Source organism: Carassius carassius, chromosome 4 (assembly GCF_963082965.1).
Source record: "Carassius carassius chromosome 4, fCarCar2.1, whole genome shotgun sequence".
Taxonomy (NCBI): Eukaryota; Metazoa; Chordata; class Actinopteri; order Cypriniformes; family Cyprinidae; genus Carassius; species Carassius carassius.
Window position 1 is genome coordinate 19,936,662 of NC_081758.1, and position 23,227 is coordinate 19,959,888.

The 23,227-nt window shown below is 42.8% G+C and overlaps 1 protein-coding gene across 1 annotated transcript in view; it reads right to left on the bottom strand.

The window, feature by feature from the left end:
* LOC132139442 (A disintegrin and metalloproteinase with thrombospondin motifs 3-like) overlaps nt 1–23,227 on the bottom strand; it is a 125,309-nt gene that overhangs the window by 70,390 nt on the left and 31,692 nt on the right. Inside the window, exon 4 of the mRNA XM_059547803.1 lies at nt 19,343–19,499. Coding sequence (XP_059403786.1) covers nt 19,343–19,499 — 157 coding nt within the window. The remainder of the gene's footprint in view (nt 1–19,342; nt 19,500–23,227) is intronic.

Sequence of the window (23,227 nt, forward strand, 5' to 3'; positions counted from 1 at the left end):
TGACTGTTTCAGCGTGTTTTGCAATACGCAAGCCTGTACGGTTGCCCGCTTGCCTGCACACGAAAACCGTTATCACGGCTACCCAGATATTTCCCGAAAAAGGTGTAATTTCTGGTGTCCCGGCCACGGCCGATGGTGCTATAAATGTAGTGACGATGCCCACTGCTCAGTGCCCATCTCCGCATATAAGCACAGCCCTTCACACAGGGCTCGCGCCTATAAAAGCGACTCAAGTCGATCATGCGCACTCCATAGTAGACGTGCCCACTCCTCAGTGCCCACAATGACTATGTCACACGCGTCATGTGGTTTCTGTAAAAACGAAACCCGTGCACGTTCGTCCGGCCACGGCCGATGGTGCTATAAATGTAGTGACGATGCCCACTCCTCAGTGCCCATCTCCACATGTAAGCACAGCCCTGCACACAGGGCCTGCGCCCATAATGTCAACTCAAGTCGGTCGCGCACACTGCATAGTAAACGTGCCCACCCCTCAGTGCCCACAATTACTATGTCACACGCGTCATGTGGTTTCTGTAAAAACGAAACCCGTGCATGCTCGTCCGGCCACGGCCGATGGTGCTATAAATGCAGTGACGATGCCCACTACCCAGTGCCCATCTCCACATGTAAGCACAGCCCTGCACACAGGGCTAGCGCACATAAGATCGACACAGATCGGTCGAGCGCGCCGCATAGTAAACGTGCCCACTTCCCAGTGCCCACATACACTATGTCACATACGGCGCGGGGCTTCTGTAAAAACGAGGCCCGTGCACGTACATTCTGCACAGGCAGACAGCGAGTTGAAAGTGGTAAAAGTGCACACATGCAGCCCACGGTTACTTGCAGATATATCGAGTCCCACGGGACCCGTTCAGCCTCCCTCCAGTCGGTTAAGCGCCGGAACGGGGTCGAGGAAGAGCGATCTGCCCGCTGTGATCAGTGCGCTCCCCGCCTCAGATGCGCAGCACACTCGAGCGCCGCCGTTGCCCAGTCAACAGAGCGCGTTTCGCATCCAGCCCTTAGCCATTCATGCAGATGCATGGTCAGTGCTTCCAGGGGTTTCGGATTGGGTGCTAGGCATTATAAAGAGAGGCTACTCGCTACAGTTTTCTCGACGCCCACCGCGCTTTTCAGCGCGCGTCGAAACTACGGTCAAAACAGAAGTAGCACACATACTTCGGGCCGAAATATCAAAACTGTTGAGCAAAGGGGCTGTAGAGCCTGTGTCTCAAAGCGAGGGGGGGCTGTACAGCAGATACTTTCTGGTGCCCAAGAGAGACGGGGGTCTCCGGCCCATACTGGATCTAAGACAGCTGAACAGGCATTGATGAAACGCAGTTTCAAAATGCTCACGACCAGGAAGCTCCTTGCGCAGATTCGCAGAGGGGACTGGTTCATGTCAATAGATCTGAAGGACGCGTATTTTCAAATACAGATAGCGTCAAACCACAGGCGATATTTGAGATTCGCCTTCGAGGGCCAGGCATACCAGTTTGCAGTCCTGCCATTCGGCTTGTCCGTAGCTCCTCGTACGTTTACGAGGTGCATGGATGCAGCGCTCGCTCCTCTCAGACTCAGAGGCATACGAGTGCTGAATTATTTGGACGACTGGCTGGTTCTGGCCCGATCATGAGCGGAGCTCGTGGACCACAGAGCCGTTTTACTCGATCACCTCGAGAAGCTCGGCCTCAGTGTCAATTGGGTGAGGAGTTCGCTGAACCCCAGTCAGACGATCCTGTTTCTGGGTATAGTTCTGAACTCGTGTTCCATGACGGCGCGGCTGTCACCACAGCGCGCGATGGGCATTCAGCGTGCAGCGAGTTCTTTCCGCTGTGGCGCGACTGTGTCGCTCAAACACTGTCAAAAGATGCTGGGTTTCATGGCCTCAGCATCTCCGGTTCTGCGGCTGGGCTTGCTCCGCATGCGCCCCCTGCAGTTCTGGCTGAAGGCTCGGGTGCCGCGCAGAGCGTGGGCGTCTGGCCGACTGCATTTCAAGGTCGATCAGAGCTGTATTGCGGCTCTAGCACCTTGGACAGCGAACGGCTGGTACCGATCAGGTGTAAGCCTGGGGACATCCCCGAGTGTGAAAATGGTGTCGACGGACGCCTCCACTTCGGGATGGGGAGCGCTGCTCGAAGGCAGACCGTCCTTTGGCCTATGGTCAGAACGGGAAAAGCTCCATCATATCAACTGCCTGGAAATGCTGGCAATGGAGAACGCGCTGACGCGCTTTTGTCCCCATATCAAGGATCACCACGTCGTAGTCCGTTCGGACAACATGTCCGTGGTGTCCTACATAAATCGCCAGGTCGGTCTCGGGTCCCGAAACCTGTGCAGGCTGACGGAACGCCTCCTGATTTGGGCTCAGCGCAACGTGCATGTGCCTGGACTGCAGAATCTGGGTCCAGACAGGCTGTCCAGAGGCAATGTTCCTACGGGTGAATGGTCTCTACACCTGCAAACAGTCCGGCTGTTGTGGGAGAGATTTGGCATGGCGGAGGTAGACCTCTTTGCGTCCCACGAAAACGCTCACTGCCCCGCGTTCTTTTCCAAGAACGAAAGCGCGCTGTCACGGAGATGGCCGTGCTGCCCGCTTTATGCGTTCCCTCCCGTCTCCCTCCTTCCGCAGGTGATAGAACGGGTGAGAGAAACAAGATGTTCAATACTGCTTGTAGCACCTCTTTGGAAGAACCAACCATGGTTCCCAGATTTGATGCACTTAGCAGATGTCGCCCCGTGGCCGGTACCGTTGAGGAGAGACCTCCTCTTGCAGGCCAGGGGCTCGATTTGGCACCCTCAACCGGAGTTGTGGTCCCTCTATGTATGGGCACTCAATGGTTACCCGCTGATCTCGCAGTGGGAGTGCTAAATACCATCACTCAGGCTAGAGCTCCGTCGACACGATGTCTGTATGCCTCGAAGTGGTCGGTGTTCTCCAGCTGGTGCACAGCTCGAGGTTATTCACCCCTTAGTTGTGAGGTGACGGAGGTCCTCCCCTTCCTTCAGGAGCTGTTGGATAAGGGCAGAGCCCCATCCACGCTCAAAGTTTATGTGGCTGCCATCGCGGCGTTTTCTGAAACGGCGTCCGGTCAGTCAATAGGAAGGAATGATTTAGTCATCCGGTTCCTCAGAGGAGCTAGGAGGCTGAATCCTCCCAGACCTCCGTCAGTCCCTATGTGGGACCTCGCGGCGGTTTTGGAGGCCTTGAAGGGTCCCCCTTTCAAGCCTATCCAATCGATTAGCCTTCAGCATCTGTCGTTCAAGACAGTATTCTTGTTGGCTCTCGCTTCTGTGAAGCGTGTGGGTGATTTGCACGCGCTCTCGGTGAGCCAGTTGTGCTTGGAGTTTGGGCCCAATGACTCAAGAGTCATACTCAAACCTAGGCACGGTTATGTGCCGAAATCCCTCAACACACCGTTTCGGGCTCAGGTTATTGCCCTGTCTGCCCTGCCGGTGTCAGGGGAGGATGGAGACTCGAGTCTTCTTTGCCCTGTCAGGGTTTTAAGAGCTTATGTGTCTCGCTCTGCTGCCTTTCGGCAGACGGAGCAGCTATTTGTCTCGTTCGGTGGGCGTTCCAAGGGAATGGCTGTTTCGAGACAGACTCTATCCAGGTGGATAGTTGACGCCATAGCGTTAGCTTATGCTTCCAGGGGCCTTCAGTGCCCGTTGGGCGTCAGAGCACACTCCACAAGAGGCATCGCCTCGTCGTGGGCGTGGTCTACTGGGATCTCCTTGCAGGATATATGTATGGCGGCAGGTTGGGCCTCGCCGTCTACATTTATCAGGTTCTATAACCTGGAGGTTCCCGCCTTGCAAGCAAGGCTGCTGTCGGTATAGGCGAATCAGGGCCCTGAGGGGAATTCTGAGTTCACGAGCGCTATGCGCTGCCGACTGTTATATGGGCAGTATTGCGTAAGACCCGCATTGCCACATTGGTCAGGCCTTGCCTCGGCTGTGTGACGTCATATTGCCGCATCTACAGATGCTGCTAGATATGGGACGGAGGGCTTTTTCCCTTTTCTGTCCTGGACTCTCTGTGAGTCCCTCAGGTGACTGTGCACTGTAAATCCTGGGCGTTGCTTCAGGTTTATTGGTGTGTGATCCCTGCGCGCACGGCGTTTTACATTGGGTTCCCGTAGCGTCTTAGCTAAGACGCAGTACGAGAGAGCTCTCGTAAGAGAACGTACTCGGTTACTAAACGTAACCTCGGTTCTCTCTAGAAGAGCGAACGAGTACTGCGTTCTCTGCCGTGCGCACGATTCACTCTGGTTCGCTTCGGCGATGAAATAAATCAGGTGAGTCAGCCTTTTCGAGCTCCTTTTATAGGTTGAGCCACACCCGTTTCGGCGGGAAGTGGCAAGAAGGGCGCGAAGCGCCCTTATTGGTCTGATGTTGCATCAGCCCGCGCTCGATAGGCTGTGCAGTTGCCGCAGAACAAGCCAATGAGCGAACGAGCCGTCTAGCCTATGGCTGTGTACTGCTGCAAATGCGCTTTACAAAAATACAAAATTAAGGATAATTTTTTGCTTCAGTATTTCGTGAAAAGAGACTTTTCCCGTAGCGTCTTAGCTAAGACGCAGTACTCGTTCGCTCTTCTAGAGAGAACCGAGGTTACGTTTAGTAACCGAGTACGTTTTTTCACAGAGTGCAAGCGGATGCCAGCCAAGAACAACAGAAAGCAATCCACAAGGTCTCTTCATGATCCAGCAGGCTATAAACCAATGCTTTTTTTTTTTAAATGTTGATGCTAAAATAAATATTTCAAACATCTTGCTCTCTGGCTGGCTCTGGTCTACAGTGTGGGGATTGTGAGGAACATTCCTCAGCTCCTGCATCCCGTCATGACACACGCATTCTTGTGTGGCCCAGCTCCCAGAAGAGTAAACACTGTCTCTAAAGTTCCACTTCAAAAAGCACAGGGCTTCCCCTCAGACGTGCTGTGTGTGCCTCGCAGGTTCCCTGGTCCACAGCGTCTCCATGCATGCCCTCATTCTCTTGAGGGGCTGTCTTTCAAAAAAGGTAAAGTGAGGATAGCACACACATGGCAAACCTGCCTAACTCACTGGCCTTAATTCTAAAAATGACTTTTGATGGCAAATGAGACCATCCAGATCACCAGTGGAAATCTACCATGTCTAGACTACAAAACAGAGCCTCGCTGCATCCAATGTAAGCGCAAAGTTGTTAGCTCTGCAGTCCAAAATGTGTTGGTCAAATAATCCATGAAGTATTTCTAGGTTTTCACATTGGAAGTGTGTATGTGTGTGTGTGTGTCTGTGTGTGTGCGTGTGTGTGTGTGTGTCTGTGTGTGTGCGTGTGTGTGTGTGTGTGTGTGTGTGTGTGTGTGTGTGTGTGTGTGTGTGTGTGTGTGTGTGTGTGTGTGTGTTGGCTACATTAACAGAAAATATATTTTGAAGAATGTAAACCAATGTATGTAAAGTCTTGGAGCTCACTGGACAAAACGACATTTCTCAAAATATCTTATTTTAGGTTCCACAGAAAGAAATAATAAAGAAAGAAAAAATGAAAAGATTTGATAACAAAAATAATTATATAATTTCTGTGTAAATCATAACCCTCTTAATAACTTCTAGTCAGGTTTGACCAGGCCTCACAAGGAAAACGGATTAATAAACGTACTGAAAATGTCTTATTAATATTGTAAAAATGCCAAACATTTTCAGGTTCAGGATTAAGGGACGGAAAATATCATTAGCTCAGTATAATAACAACTTGAAAGGAAAGTCCGCTACGGAAAAAAACAAATGTGTGTGTGTATTTGTGTGTTTGTGTTCACCTCAACTCAATCTCATTTCGATTCTTTGCTCTGCTGTGGAGGGGAAATTGAATGCATACATGGCATCTTTTAAAACGATGACATAAAGAAACATTTGGAGCACCCTGAGCGTTGGTTCAACTCTTTGGTTTAATATAATTACCACATGGCCTCATTATATTTCGTGAGTGCTAAATATCACATCCATTCCTCTCCCAGAACAAAGGTCTAAATGGAAAAGAGTAAGAGTTTACATAAAGGCATAATTTTGCCTGATAACATTTATAGTATTTTTAAAGTAAAGATTGCACACACTGTCAAAATGAAAGCATTTGTGGGACAAAATAAACCAATTGAACTGACAGTACATGGCAACATGAAATCCGCTTACTCTGACATTTTTTGATAAACAAATTGGGCATGCTAAAAAATCTAGAAATCCAATTACCCTTCTAAGCAAGGATATAAAAGACTTCAATGCAGTGAATCTCGACAGGAACAGTGTAACAGGATATCTTTTTCTTTTTTTCCTGTTCTTTCTTGGTTTAGAAAATAGGTCCCCCTGCTCTCCTTAAAGAAAACGTGTGTTAGGATTAACGACTATGTCTTTGATGGGTTAAGGTGGTTTTCTTTCCCTGAAAGTATAAACAATTAGCAGGCAACAGCATGCTAATAACAAACAGCATCATGATCAAAAGATGCTGCAGGAGGCATCTCCTCCATTTTCCCATGTGGCGCTCTTGGATAACACCACTAGCTGTGATCTAATGTGCTGGGAGCTACTTGAACTCTTTATTAGGACATAAGCTGGTTCTTGTAAACGAGAGCAGCTGAGTTAGCAAGCGTCGCCCTCCTAAAGCTGGAGTACAAAAGTGGGGGGCTTACTGTAAAAGGGCTTCAAGAACACACTTGGCCTTATTGGAGTGTGCCAGGTTATCTTTAACTTTTGATTGTGACTTTAAATATCTTCTGGTGATGTTGATTAATTCTTATCTTTTTTTCTGTTTGTTCAAAGGGTCTCTGTACATGAAAAAATGAGTTTATATCCATTATCCTCAAAAGCCATATTTCTTATTACACACACACACACACACACACACACACTACTGTTCGTACATTTAGGGTTGGTAATTACTCATTACTCATATATATACATACATACACACACACACACACACAATTTTTAGCAGTCACACTGGGTCATTTAGCGATGCGCAGAGCAAGATGAGCTCATAATCCAAGTGAATGGAGAATGAGCAACTGTTGTCCTGCTTCACTGATTTTTCTGTAATATTTCTAATATTTCATTCTAATATGCTGTAATACAAACTTTTTTTTTTTTTTTTAGATTTTTCAATGCGAAGAATTCTTTTTTTTTTTTTTTTTTTTTTAGAATTTATAAACGCATTTACATGAAATAGAAATATTGTGTAACATTATAAATGTGTTTACTGTCACTTTTGATTAATTTAATGCATCCTTTCTGAATAAAAGTTTTACTTTCTTAGAAAAAGAAAAGCTTGATGCTCTGCCATCTTTGAAAACTATCGGACGTTAGAGATCAAATATTTAAACCAAATGATGAAATTTTGGCTGAAATGTAAGTGATTCTTTCTAATTCTCTTTATTATGGATGTAAAAAAACAACAACAACACCATACTCACATTTGCGCTATTTTACTAAGTATCCATAATGTGATTCACATCGCATCGTTTCAAATATCTGTGAAACTGACGACATCTGACAGCTAAATCTCACTGCTGTCTCAAAGAACAATATCCTTCACAGTTAAGAGGAGGGAGAGGAGAACACTTTCCTGTCATGCTGATATATTGTTGTTTATGCTGTAAATATAATAGGAAAACAGTTGGTGTCAGTGGGTTCAGCTCTCAAAGGATTCTGCCGGCCTTATACAGCGCACCATGAAAGTGAAAAAATGTATGTCTATAATTCATTCATGAGGATGAAAACCTCATATGGTGTGATATCCCCTACAGATACTGTCCATTAAACTCCAGTGACAGAAGGGAGCTTGAAGGATCCTGGTATATGTCATATTTGATGACTACACAGAGACACTGTGCCACTTCGATTGCCTGTTACGCTTTGTTTTCCAGCATGGAATGGCCCATGGGGGTGACCTCTTAACAGCCCAGATGTAAACACCTCAGACACACATACACAAATAGAAAGCAAGAAAAACAGGCCACAACGTTCTTTGCCTCTCCAAAACAAAAACAGATGTGGCCACATTGACGGAAATGCAGCTAAGACCTAATATTAAGCCTTGAATAAATTAAACCAGGTGCAAACAAAAAGTAAAATTCCTGCTAGGAAGCAACATTAAAACATAGCTTAACATGATAAACATTAGTCCATAAAAAAAAAAAAACATTAACTCCAGAATAAACATTAATAACAGCATAAATGCACACTACTACTGCCTGTGGTTTTTGCTCATTTAAAGCAGAATAATTGCCAGAAGCTTTATAAGTAGGGACATGAAAAGAAACTCAATGCATGATATATCCACATCAGTATCTCAAGTGGAATACATTCTTGGATGTTAACCCCAGTCATTGGGCATCATCTCTGTCAGCCCTTGAAGATTTCCCTCTTTTCTTTTATTTCTGTTAATAAATTACTCATGGAATAAAATATGCAGCGGTTATGACATCATTCTGTAGGCCAAGAATTCTAAGAATTTTGTCAATTTGCTTGTGTCTAATTCCAGCAAACCTTGCACAGACAGGAAAGAAGATGGTATTATGGAATGATAACAAAGCCTGTCCTGTTTGACTGCCAGATGGCACAGCAAAGGAGTGATTCAATGGAACGGAGACCCATCGAGAAACTTCCTGACTCTAATGACACATTCAAATGATGTGAAAATGCTTTCACAAGGTTTTCCTCAACAGGACAAACTTAAGAGCCAAGACTGGAGGATAATTAAAACAATGGCTCATGGAATAAATGCATCAGCTATTACGACTTAATTTCTAAAGGGAATATGGAAAGAACAGTGCCTGAATGATTACTGAATTTAATTAATTTAAGAGGATAATTGTGTCAATTCACCAAACATAAGATGCAATATTCTCCTCTTGACTGGCTGGTGTTGAACTTCGAAAAGAAAGGGTCACTGATGGAGAATTGGAGAGCTGCACATACCTCTCTCTGATGAAAAGGCCAAGCTTGGCAGAAGAAACTCGGGAGGTTTCAATTAAAAGGTTCATATGATGCAATTTAAAATTTCTCTCTTTGGAGTGTTAAAAGCTCTTGGTGCATAAAGAAGATCTGTGCAGTTGCAAAGACTAAAGTCTCAAATCCAAAGAGATATTTGTTATTAAAGTTAACACTCATTCAAGCCGGCCACGGCTCACTCTAGACTGCGGCTCACTCTAGGCCTCCAGCCTCTGCTCACTCAAGGCTGTGTGTTTCACTGTGAAAGTGTGTGATGCCGTTCCGTTGAGAAAGCAAAACTAATTTGTTTTTGCCTTCCTAAAGAGAACATGACTAGAAATCATGTTTATATCAAGTTTCTAATTTGTTTTATGTTTATGTTCCGGCCAGACTAGGCATTACAATATGTTAAGAGGCAAAACATTTCTGTCTCACGCTTGAAGCATTGGGCCAATCACAACGCATTGGATAGCTGGCTAATCATAGCACCTCGCTTTTCAGAGAGATAAGCCTTGTGAAAATCGACGCGTTTCAGAAGGCAGGGCATAGAGGAGAAACAATAATGTACAGTATGTGGAAAATAATGTGTTTTTTTTAACATTAAACCACATAAACACATTTCAATACACCAAATACACAAAATAATGTTCTTTTTAGCAGCATCATATGATCCCTTTAAATCTTGATGTGCACATTGCTAAATGAAAGCAATGGCTGGTATTAATGTGCTCATTTTTTAAACTTTGCATTAGCCGTTTATCAGAATTCATTGTGTGGCTTTTAGTTTAGTAAATGTAATTAGCTCCTCAGCTGAGGAACCCATTTCCCATCATGCAAAGTTGAATTAAACATTAATATATCGTTACAAAAGGAGGCTTTAGCCAAGAATAACTGATAGAAGCACCTAATTCATTCTTTGAGTCAGTCATGGTACAAACCTGCAGGAAGAATTATGGAAATCAAACTACAAATTCATTTATTTTCTTAATTCTATATGATAATATCAGCAGGTGTTCGTTTATAGTTTCTGCTTCGGCTAAAGCTTTTAATAAAAAAAAAAAATGCCACCGACAAGATCAGTGTTCTATCTTATTAAACTTAGGATATTCAAACCTATTCAAACAGTATATTTCTGAAGTTGGCAGTGACTTGCCCAAAGGCATGTTGCTATTACACTTGTTAAAGACATACTTAAGGACATATTTATTATGTACGGCACATTCTGTTATGCAATAGAGGTGCTGTAATAGGCAATACTTGTCTCAAAGGGTTCTAAGTTTTCTTATACATGACATTTGCATTGGCCAGCAAGTTATACTAGAAGCCCTGTTTCATCTGGCAATGGACCACAATATTTTCATGACAACTTCATCTTATCCCTTTGGATATCCACTTGTATTCTGGTTAATTTATAACAGAAAAGGGCAGGAGTCTTTAGCAAGGGTTAATTATTGAAACTGGCTAGAGAACTACATAAGTGTGAACATCAAAAGTCCATTTGCTTATTTATGAAAAAGACTGAAATCCTAAAAACTGTTATCTAACATGTTAATATAATTTAGAACTTGGCTAAATAACAAAACATTGCTTTTATCATCTACATTGCTAATTTCCCTGATCAAGAAATTTTCAAGAGCATCATGATGAAATCTCTGGCAATTGCACATAAACGGCTAAAGACTGCTAATCAGCTAAACTACAGTGTTTTAAGTTGACGCCACACATCTCCAAACAAATGCAAAAATCATCTCCTATGGTTTTATATATGCCAATTAACACTCTAAGAACTTCCTACTCAGAATTGCTGGTGCAAATCTGACTAGCTTGTGTGTCTTCATATGTCAGCAGTGTTTTTTTTACTGTCTTTATGTGGGCTGGGAAAGAGTCTAGTTTTCTATTTAGTCCAATGAAAAGTCACTTTAAAGCCTTTTTATTCCTGATGTGGGAAATTATTTATGTTGATGTAATTGACAGCACAATGGAACAGCAGGGGATTTTGGAATGGCTCTTCGAGGGATTTCCTTACTCACAATTTAGCCTCTTGCGTTCGCTGCTTAAACACATAGCTTTACTTTGTTGACACGTTATTTCTCAGAAAAGCCAACTGTACTTGCTTGTGTAGCTTTCACTAAGTGAATTCAAGGTCTAAAAAGCATTGGAGACAACATGGGCAATACATTTTAGAACCTATAGTAAAACGTCCCCTGCTATGCAGACTACTTGCCTTAAATAATAACATTATCTCATCCAGCCTGATGAAAAATCTGAAACTCCAAAAAGATCATTTTAAATAAGTCAGTTTCCATGAGGAGTGAACTGAAAATGTTAGTTTTAAGTATTTTAACTTAATTTGGAAGAGCAAACTCAATTCGTTATACTGTGTTTGAATTTTGACAACAATATGTTCAACTGTAATTTATTTATTTATTTGTAAAGTATCATCATCATCAGCTGCCATTCATATTTACTTTGATTATTTTGACATTAAAGGGATAGGTCAGATAAATGAAAAATCATTTATTTACAAACTTTAAACATTTCTCGGTTTATTTTTGTTCATACAATGAATGACTTCACTGACTTATACTGTATGGGCAAAAACAGTTGAAATATTCTTCAAAATACATTTCATTTGTGTTCCACAGAAGAAATAATGTCATACAGGCTTGAAACCACATTGGGGTGAATAGACAGAATTAGACAGAATTATTCTTGGTTGAAATTTACAACTTTACAGCTTCTATTATCAGTTTTTGATGGTCGACATTTCAGTGCATCCTCTAGAACATGGCACTGCAATGAAGAAATGACAATAAAAGCAATTAAGTCCAGATGTGAAGAGTTTAAACTGCAAAAGTAAAAACTGCTTAAAGGTCCCGTTCTTCATGATCCCATGTTTCAAACTTTAGTTAGTGTGTAATGTTGTTGTTAGAGTATAAATAATATCTGTAAAATTCTAAAGCTCAAACTTCAATGCCAAGCGAGATATTTTATTTAACAGAATTCGCCTACATCGAACGACCAGTTTGGACTACATCCTTCTACTTCCTGCAGTAATGACGTCACTAAAACAGTTTTTTGACTAACCTCCGCCCACAGGAATACACAAAAAAGGGGGCGTGGTCTTGTTGCGCTCCGACGGAGAAGAGGAAGAGTTGCGTTGCATTTGCGTGTGTTTGTCGCCATGTCATCGAAACGCTGTTATTTTCATCTCGGAGACAATCATCTTTGTTTGGCCTTCCCAGGGATGCTGTACTTAGAGATCAATGGTTACAATTTATGTATAACTCGGTTCCCGAAAATTATAATCCACATGTAAAACTATGTCCAGCACATTTTGCTGAGGACAGCTTCCTCAATCTCAATCATTTTAATGCCTGATTCGCACAAAGATTATTCTTGAAAGATGGAGCAGTTCCCTCTTTGTCTGGAGAAGGCGTTGTTTATGAACCACAACCGGTAAGTGTATTTTCTTATTTAAGTTGGTGCGTTTAACATTTTCTGTAACTTATTACACAAAGGGCAACACTGTTTAGCTTTGTTATCTAGATGGTAGCGCTGTGCAAAAAATCGAATGCGATTTTCATGCGCATCTCGTCAGTAAAGGCGTTCTGTGATTAGAAGTACATCTCCAGCACGTGCGTTCAGATCAGGATTGCCAGGTTCTCAAAACAAATCCCGCCCACTTGCTTCTCAAAACCAGTCCAAAACTAGCCCAATCGCGTTTCCAGGAGGGCAGCGTGCGCTCAGCTGCTGTCAAATCACAACACAGGAACCGCTGGCACAATCAGAACTCACTAAGTATTTCTGAAGGAGGGACTTTATAGAACAAGGAAGTCATCAGCCCGTTTTTATGACAGTGAAAACAGCGGTATAAAGATAAGTGAATTGTGTGAAAAATACTGTTTTTTTACACACGAAACATGAACACATGTTATATTGCACACTGTAAACACAATCAAAGCTTCAAAAAAACACGAAAAACGTGACCTTTAAGGATTAAGGTTGACAATATATCTCAGTCTTCAGTTAAGTCATCCTCAGATAACTCTCTTTATCTCAATATGTCGGTCTCACCTTTTATATTCGGCTTGACATTTTCTAACAACAATCCCTTGCAAATGGTGGAGGAATTCTGTGTCTAAGGGGCTGTTTTCATTTTCCTCAGCTGTTTGTATTGAAGGATCCACCAATTCCTTCAAGCTCAGCATGCTCCGTTTCAAACATAAACAACCATTTCCATTCGCCAAATCTGGATCTACCCCTTGAGATGCTGTCAGGTCAGAGACAAAAGCTGAAAGTGCTACACTGCTTTCCACGCCAAATCTAACAGGGATTCTAAGAGGAAGCGTAGTCTCTTTCTCTCTTCCTTCGTTCTTGATCTAGCATGTTTAATTTGAAAGCCTAGCAACTGCAGCATGCTAATAGAAGCCTTAAGCCGCGTTCAGACCGCACAATTTTATCCCAGTTTTTGGCTCGCCGACAGGTTTTGAGAAATCGCCGACAAATGCCCGAAATCACAGGCAAATCTGAGCTCGTTCACGCAAGTGACAATCACGCAGTGTGAATGAGCAAAGACGTGATCTGAGAGAATCGTTGATGAGTCGCCGATGCCCGTGACATATTTGGCATGCTAAATATCTGGACCTGTCGGCGATTTAAAATCATGCTGTCTGAAAAGTGTTCTGACTTAAAACTATATCGGCAATGACCGACAGCCAATGAGAGAGCAAGATACAGAGCAGCGGGGAGTTCGGGGAAGAGTTATAGACCACAATGTCAGCAAATATGGCTTCATTTCAGAAAAAGGCTTTCTTCTCGGTCTATTTGAACCCATGAAATGGAAGATAAATTAGTATAAATTTAGCAGGAGCACCCGTGTCTGTTTGACGTTTCATCTGAGCTATCCCAGTCTCACGTGAAAACTCCGGTCTTGCACGTGTGATATCGCATTGTTTCCTTGTCACATCTCGCGTGTGTTTGGTTGTGAAACATAGTTTGCGTGCCAGACAGAGCTGTCGGCGATTCTTCCTATTGTAAAGTCATGCAGTGTGAAACCTTCTGTGGCCGATCCTTCGTGCAGTGTGAACACAGCAGTGACTGAATGCTGGCCAAGATAGTCATGCAGTGTGAAAAGAACAGTGACCCAACTACTTTGAAAATCGTGCAGTCTGAACTCGGCTTTACCCAGTGCGTTATGCTGAGGCTTTCACCCACTGTAATTGTTATTCACTTTGGTTAAAATCATCTCTCCAGAGACTGGAGCCAATCTTTACAGCCAGTGACAAATCATCTGAGGAGTAAACTCAGTAAGCTGCAGCAGCCTGGTCTGCAATTTACCCTAAATGGGTTCATCAATGTTCTGATGTTGTCTGTTCCCCCAGACCTAATGACCTTTCAGATAGATGACTCAGTGGGCCTTATCATAAACCCAGCGCAATGTGGTGCAAGTGTTTTTGCTAGTTTCAGCCCGACACAGTTCTCATTTTCCCATCCTGCACAGCATTGTTTAAATAGCAAATGCATTTGCGTCCATTTGTGCGCCCATGGCCATGATGGTCTAAAAAAGAAGTGTTCAGGTGCATTGTTGTAGTGTTACTATTTTGAGGAACTGAAATAAGATTGCACCATGAACAACTCAAAACTGGTCTAAAGTCTATTATTTTAATTTTTTTGTTATTTAAAGACCACGTTAGTTGAAAATGCACTTCTGGGTGGGTCCACAACGCGCGTTCACTTTGCTTATTACACACAGGGACACGCAGCAGCACACAAACATGCCAAATATTGAAAATTAAAGGATTACAGTGTAAAAGAATATTATTGTGTAGGCTACATAAATATAAACATGTCATAATGGATATTCATTGCGTGTATCAGAATTAGCCTGATAAAATTAAAGGGGTCATATGATGCTTTTTTAAAGATCATTATTTTGTGTATTTGGTGTAACATAATATTTTGACATGCTTTAATGTTCAAAAACACATTATTTTTCAAATATTGTACATTATTGTAGGTCCTCTATGCACCATCTCTCTCAAATGCGTAGTTTTCTACAAAGTCCCTCCTTCTGACAAGCGCAGTCTGCTCTGATTGGCCAACTGACCCTGTCCATTGTGATTGGCTAAACACCACAAGCACTCGTCGGAAATGTAAAACCCCTTTCCATAATCACGAGCTTCATCTTTCAAAATAAATGTAAAGACAGTTAACAAAGTCCTTAGTTTTACCATTAGTTCAAGTTCATCAGTTCGCATTTGAACAGTCAATAGCAAATACTTAAACTAATAACAAAACATACTTACAGTAGTTGATTCAAAAGTTTGATTGTCAAAGCAAAGTCAGAATTACCTCCTCTCCTTGGTGCACGAAACAGTCGTGCATAAAATGTGTAGCTGTTCTGTTGTAAGTAATCTTTAAGATTCATAAATGCATCTACTTTTGGAAAGGCCAAATAAAGTGCTTTTGTTTTCACCTAGATACAGACAGCATCTCCCTGACATGGCTGTTTCAACACTAACTGTGGTTACTGAAACCACGCCTTTGCACATTTGGACGGCATTACCCAAATATTTCCACATAGTGATGTAGACGTTGTGGTGGTGTGTTTGAATGAGCCGTTTTTGGGGGGTGTGGCAGAGCCAAGAATATCTCTTTGGATTTGAGACTTTAGTCTTTGCAACTTTACAGATCGTCTTTATGCACCAAGAGCTTGTAACACTCCAAAGAGAAAGGAAAAATTGAAATCGCATCATATGACCCCTTTAACATTCCACCATTTAAATAGTGAATCCGCCATTGCACGAGCACAACTTGCTCTTAAAGGGAATGGGAGATGAGACCCCGATTGGTTTATTGCATGTTATGCCCAAAAACACACCCATTACTCATTAAGAGAATAGGGACAACACTTTTAGACCACGTGGCGTGAGCGCCTGCGGCATGCACTTGGGAACATAAGTTTAGCTGGTTAAAATAGGGCCTTTTAAAATAGGGAGTCTTTGGAGGGAGAATGAACCTAGATGACGATGGCAATTTCTTATTTGTTATCGAGAGTGAGAACTCTGTGGCAAGTCTGTTATAATCTCACAGCTGTGCTTCACGTTGTTCCTGTGTCATTCAGAAGCCTAGATGTCATCCATTATAGCCACAGCAGTGACAGCACAGACACATTAATAAAGCTAGGTGGTAACCATGTTAAGGAGATAATAGTTCCACCCGATTTTAATATGGTCCTCAGCGTGCTGGAATTTATCTGCATGAAAGCAAAAATTATTAAGAGGCATTTTCTATTCTGTGGCCTTGGGGAAGTCTTACTATTATTCACACACAAAATTGTGTTTGTATAGCACAGCTCAGATAAGAAAGTGTCATTTATGGTTTAATCATCATGCCCCTTAATAAATTCACTGAGGTGTTTTGAAGTTGTCACACTAATTGCGTGATTATAAACCATAACTATTGTTTATCACAATACTCTGATTAAGAATCTACCGCGTATACAGAGAATTTTGATTACTTTAATCCGACTAAAGTCATACTCAAAGTAAACACAAATCAAATGAATGCATGTTGAGTAATCCTATTTTAGTTGCATTATTGAAGTGCAGTATAGACATGTACATGTTGATTTGAAAACTGATACTTTTGAATGTTAGTGTCACATTTACAGCTTAATATGTATGGGTTTTCTAAGTGCGTTGCACTTGTGAGGTAAAGAGCACCGGTATGAGTCATATAAAGTGAATAAACTTGAGTTGTAAACATTTAACATTTTTGAACACAAACATTTTTGTATATATTGGTTGCAAGATGTGAAAGAAGTCTGTTCTAGCCCCAAACTACCTTTTCTGCAGGGGAAATGCACAGAACGGTTCGAGAACGAACACAGAACAAAACTGTGCATAAGTTCTTTCCCTTCCTGTTCTTGAATTGTTTAAAATCACATAAAAATGTGAACACGGGAATTGTTAAGTGGAATTGAAATGCATGTGTCTTATCAAATTCCCGGTTATGGGAAATTTGGAACTGGTTCTACAATGGAACCAGTTCTATAAATGAAACGTTACACCTCTTCATTCAAGTGCTCGGTTCACACATGTGCATATCACCAGTTTATCAGACTTCGGACCAAGTTGGAACTGCTTCCTCAGTTCAGCTAACTGTTGGATTAACTCATACGTCATTTACAGAATTCACATAAAGCTAAATATTGTCAGGTTTTAAAAGTAGTACATAAGAAGTCACAATAGGTGTGATAATGGCAATAACTTCAAGCTCCACTGGCCAAATAGAGAAGACTTTCCAAATCTTATCAGTAGCATGCTGTGATTATCTAAGCAACAGGAATGAGAGCGTAATCATCTCTGCCTATGGCATGTTTCCCACCTGGGACAATGGAACGCCACCACATCGTCATGGCAACCGGTACAACCACACAAGCACTTGACTCCTTAGAAGGGACTGAATTGAAAGAAAATCTCAAAAGGTCACGACTGCACAAAGGGCTTGACTTCCCAGCGCTTCCCACTGTTCGAACGTGATTATAAAATTACTTCAACAAAAAAAAATTTGGTTGTGAATTGAAAGTGCTGTCAGTCATTCACATTCCCTGATGGTGGTTTGTAAGAAAGGTTTGTGTGATCTGGTTGGGAAGATGCTGTTCAGCAATAAAGGGCAGGCCCACCTACAAAGAATGACTTTCTGGCATGCTTTAGTATGCCATACATTTCTAAAACGTGCTATGATGAATTTGAATCTATTTTAGCAAAATATAAAATGACTTTTCAAAATATGGTAAAGAAATGTATCTGCCCCAATAAACCATACATTTCTTTAGCTCTACTTCTCATTCAAAAGCTTGGGGGAAAAATATTAATTTATTTACTCAAATTATTTTTTCTTTTCCTGGGTTCAATCAAAAAAATTATATCTAGAAAAAATTATCTACTCTCAACAATTAAATTTTCTTGCTCTACTATAAATACTCTGTAATACAAATACAGAGCTGTGCATTAAGTGATTCAGAATAAATTCAGAGAAACAAAACTACAGCAGTTTGTAAGTCTGTTGGCTGAATATATTTAGCATCTTCAACAGTTAAATATAAAATTATGAAAAGTAACATATAGACAGTGATGCATGTACAACAACATTTATGAAAACATATTATGTTTTAAAAATGTGTTCATGACTATGAAGTTAAGTTATTGATTATCAAGAATAATATTATGATGTTGTTTACGAGATAGCATCGCTAACTAGCTATATATATATATATATATATATATATATATATATATATATATATATACATACAACTATATATATATATATATATATATATATATATAGCTAGTTAGCGATGCTATCTCGTAAACAACATCATAATATTATTCTTTTTAGCTATCTAGCTATAACTAGCTATATATATATATATATATATATATATATATATATATATATATATACATACAACTATATATATATATATATATATATATATATATATATATATAGCTAGTTAGCGATGCTATCTCGTAAACAACATCATAATATTATTCTTGATAATCAATAACTTAACTTCATAGTCATGAACACATTTTTAAAACATAATATGTTTTCATAAATGTTGTTGTACATGCATCACTGTCTATATGTTACTTTTCATTGTTAAAACTGACTTTTATGTATCATAAAAAAAATTTAGGATAAAAATACAAATGTATTTGTTGTTTGTATATATATTATATATATATACAACTAAGATCTAAATATTTTGTTTTATTTTCCAAACTAACGTTATTTTATCACAGAGATACTATACGTTTTTGTTAATATTTTGAATATATTTATTTTCTGTTTTAATGTTAATTTGAAAGTTTAAGTAATTTTGTTGTTTTTCTACTTTTTATTACTTTTTACTGTTTTTAAATATTTCTTAATATTTTATAATTTTTTATTTAAGTTTTCAATATTTTGGTTCAATATTTTGGTTTAATCAGCTGAAATAAGCATACATTTTTTATATATTTCATTTCAGTTAACATTTATGTCAAGTAATGAAAATGTTTTTAATGGTTTTGCTTTAGTGTAAATTAACTATAATAATGCTCCCTGCTGCAAACCATATAATACTGAGAAATTGGGGAGGCATTTGACATTTGTATGGCAATAAAATTAAATTTTAAATTTAAATCAATTAAACTTATCAATCATCAATCAACAACAACAATGGTTAAATAGATCCTTATCTGATTTCAAACACATCAAGAATTATGGGCAGTGTCAGTGTCCTGAGGCATTCACAGGAAATTGGGCAAGGCTAGAATCAACAGATGCACACAAGACTTCAATAATCCAGTGGTACGTACCGATTGACTGGCAATCCAATGAGATGTCTGATGGTGCTTGCAATACTGCAGACCTTCGATACACCACATGAACTCTTCCCCTCTCCTCGTGTTCCTGTGTTCCTCGCTCCAGAGGCTCAATGAAGTACTCATCAGAATCAGTGCGAATCATACCAGCCTTGGGAGAACAAGAATAAAATGTCAGAAGTGAAGAGGAAGCTGAAGCCTGTCTTACCAAAGAGCTCTCTTGACTAGAGAAAACAACTAGGACAGAAAGACAGATTTAACAGTGCAAATGAAATACAGTTTGTTTATTAACATAGGAGACTGTCATTACAACAGTAACAATAAATCTCACCGCTAAATGCAAGTCCCCTGACGAAACACATCATATAGCTAGTCTTGTTGGAAGGACAGATTCTATATTTATCACTCAACCCTCATTCCCTCATTTACTATTATCTTTTCACCTAACATAATAGTAACAGTTACAACGCATGGCTCACCTTCAAGCATTCCTTCTACTCAGAGTTAAGCAATACGTCATTCATTTTTCAACCTCATAAAAATTCCACTGAATTGTGCTGATAAAACACAGTCCAGTGTGTGCCTTCACAACCAAACATTTACTGGAAGCCCTGATATCTAATGTAAACACTAGAGAGAGTTCAATGTTTGATGCATTTGTCAGTGAATAATCAGGTATTGGAATCTCTTATTTTCTTTCTTCTCAGCCTCCTATTCGTTTCAAAATCAAAGGCATATTTTATTTAAAAATACTTTCAGGATACAAAATGCATTACCACACACAGTTGTAAACAATTTTGGTTTTCGTGCATAACTCAATAAAATAACTAGTTCCTCTTCAGGAACTCGAGCTGCGTCGAAGCGCTTTGGGGAACGCGTTCAGCGTACGCGACTCTGAATATCGTGTGTAATCAGTTACGTGGTGACGTAAGCGACCAGGAAGCTATAAAAGCACGTGCCACGCAGCTGGCGTCAGCTTCGCGTCTTTCAGCAAGCGCTCTGTGTGTGAATGTCATTTGTCCGTCTTGTGAGTCTTATTTACTGTTGTCTGTCCAGTTAAAAGAGCTCCTAGACATGCCAAAAAGCAAGGCGAAAGTTAAGCACTCAGATGGCGATTCCAAATCGCGTTATAGGCTGTGTGTTCCTCCCTGCCCGAGATATATAACGGGTGGGGATACACACAACCTGTGCGTGGTTTGCCTGGGTTCGAAGCACGCTGAGTCGGCTCTCGAGGGGGCCGATTGCCCGCACTGTGAGCGAATGTCGTTGCGGCTGCTTCGTTCCCGGAGGGCCCTCTTCGAGGAGGGGGCCTTCGCCAGCGTTCCCCGCGGTGCTGGTCCCGCTTCTGCCGAGGCAGAACGGCGGCTGCACTCGTGGGGTTCGCAAGTCGATCTGGTAGAGGGAATGGAGACGGGCCAGTCCCTATCTCCTTCCACTTCTTGCAGATCCGGCACCCAATCCCTAGAGTCGGAAGCACGCACAGCGGTTCCTTCCACTCAGGGTGAGGGATCGACGCTCCGCCTCTCTTCCTCCGAGGAGGTCGATGTGGAGTCGCTCGATAGGGATTCGCCACCCCACTCGCTACAGTATGAGGAGCTCTTAGAGGTGGTTACTCGCGCGGTGGCCAAATTAAGTATCGATTGGCCCGCCGAAAAGTCTACCGAACCGCAGAGAAGCAAGCTGGATGAACGCTTCCTGCGCGCGAGTCAGCCACCTCCCAGCCGGGGCCTTCCATTCTTTCCCGACCTGCATGATGAGATCGCCAGGTCGTGGAAACGTCCATTCTCGGCCCGCCTCTACATCCCCTCGTCTGATTACTACGGAAATGTAGTGGGGATGGGAGAGCACGGTTATAGAGCGATGCCCCGGGTGGAACAGACGCTTGCGAGCTATCTGTCCCCTGGCGCGGCATCGTCTCTGAAGGCCCCGGCATTGCCCTCAAAGCCACTAAGAACAACTTCGGCTTTGGTGGGCAAAGGGTATGCGGCTGCAGGTCAGGCTGGTGCGTGTCTGCACACCATGGCGTTGTTACAGGTGTACCAGGCCGACCTGCTCAAGGAGCTAGACGAGGGAGAGGAGATCAAGTCCCATGATATTTCTGAATTAAGAAGGACCGCTGATCTCTCCCTCCGCGCCACCAAGGAGACCGCCCGAGCGATTGGGCGGTCCATGGCAGCTATGGTGGCCGCGGAGAGGCACTTATGGTTGACCCTGTCCGATATGAAAGAACGGGACAGGGTCTGCCTCATGGACGCCCCGATCCAGCCGACTGGCCTGTTCGGCGACGCAGTTAATTCTGTCGTCGACAGGTTCCAGGAGGCCCGCAAACAGGCGGCGGCGTTCCATAAGTTCCTCCCTCGTCGCTCCCTCGGGGCATCTGGGAAGGAGATGCCCCAGCCGCACCCTAGCTCCTCACACCGCGAGGCCCAGAAACAGAGCGTCGCCTCTCGTGCTCCTCCGCGTCGGGAACGAGAGTCTCAGCGACGCTCTAGGCCGAGGTCTTCTAAGCCCAAGTTAGATTTAAGGGCGGTTATCGAAGCTAAGAAGTCCTCGGCCAAGAAACCCTGACGCCAACGGCCCGGGGTTTCAGAGGGCAGCCTCCGCTGGGGTAGAACGGTACGCACCGCAGTCCACGGTGCCCGTCCCACCTCAGTGCCCTCTAGGGGTCGTTCTGCCAACCCTGCCAGTGCTCCAGGGCGCAGCGGCCCCGGGCGAGCATCGTTCTCAGTATCCTCCGCCCGTGCGCGTAGCGGGGCTGGGACGCTCGCCGCCCCTGCGGGGGTCTCTTACACCAGAGGTCAGTCTCGAGAGACTGATTCCCTTAGTAGATTATTTAGCAGCGTGGAAACTACTGCCAAATGTATCTCGTTGGGTCCTGCATATAGTAGAAAAAGGCTACCGCATTCAGTTCGGCTCTGTGCCGCCTATATTCAACGGGGTCGTTCACACGATAGTGGGCCCCGGGCAGGGTCTGGTTATGGAACAGGAAGTGGAAACCCTATTAGAGAAGGGGGCCATCGAGGTGGTCCCTCCTCAGGACAGGGAGTCCGGATTTTACAGCCGGTATTTCATAGTTCCAAAGAAGGATGGGGGGCTGCGTCCGATTATAGACTTGAGGGTCTTAAATCGTTCAGTTATGAGACTGAAGTTCAGAATGCTCACAATCAAGCATGTTGTAGCTCAGATCAGGTCCGAGGACTGGTTTGTCACGATAGATCTCAAAGACGCATATTTTCATATCTCCATCCTTCCTCAACACAGGAAGTTTCTGAGGTTCGCTTTCGGGGGCGAAGCCTACCAATATCGAGTACTTCCCTTTGGCCTCGCACTCTCACCCCGCACGTTCACAAAGTGTGTAGATGCGGCTCTGGCCCCCCTGCACATGCAGGGCATCCGCATTCTCAATTATATCGACGATTGGTTGATTTTAGCTCAGTCAGAGCAGATTGCGGTTCGACATCGAGATGTCGTTCTCGCACATATGGGGGAGCTGGGTTTGAGACTGAACGCCAAGAAGAGTGTACTTTCGTAGTATGGGACTCGACCGCGATGCAGGCACGATTGTCCCCTGCTCGTATCGAGTCGATCCTCATCTCAGTCAAGAGAGTCAGAGAAGGCCAGTCACTCACTGTCAAACAATTTCAGAGATTGTTGGGTCTGATGGCAGCTGCGTCCAACGTGATACCTCTTGGCCTGCTGTACATGAGACCCCTACAGTGGTGGCTCAAGACCAAGGGATTTTCCCCGAGGGGCAATCCGCTTCGCACTATCAAGGTCACGCGGCGCTGCCTCAGTGCCTTAGACATGTGGAAGAAACCTTGGTTCTTGAATCAGGGCCCGGTGCTGGGAGCTCCTTGTCGCCGTGTGACACTAGCGACG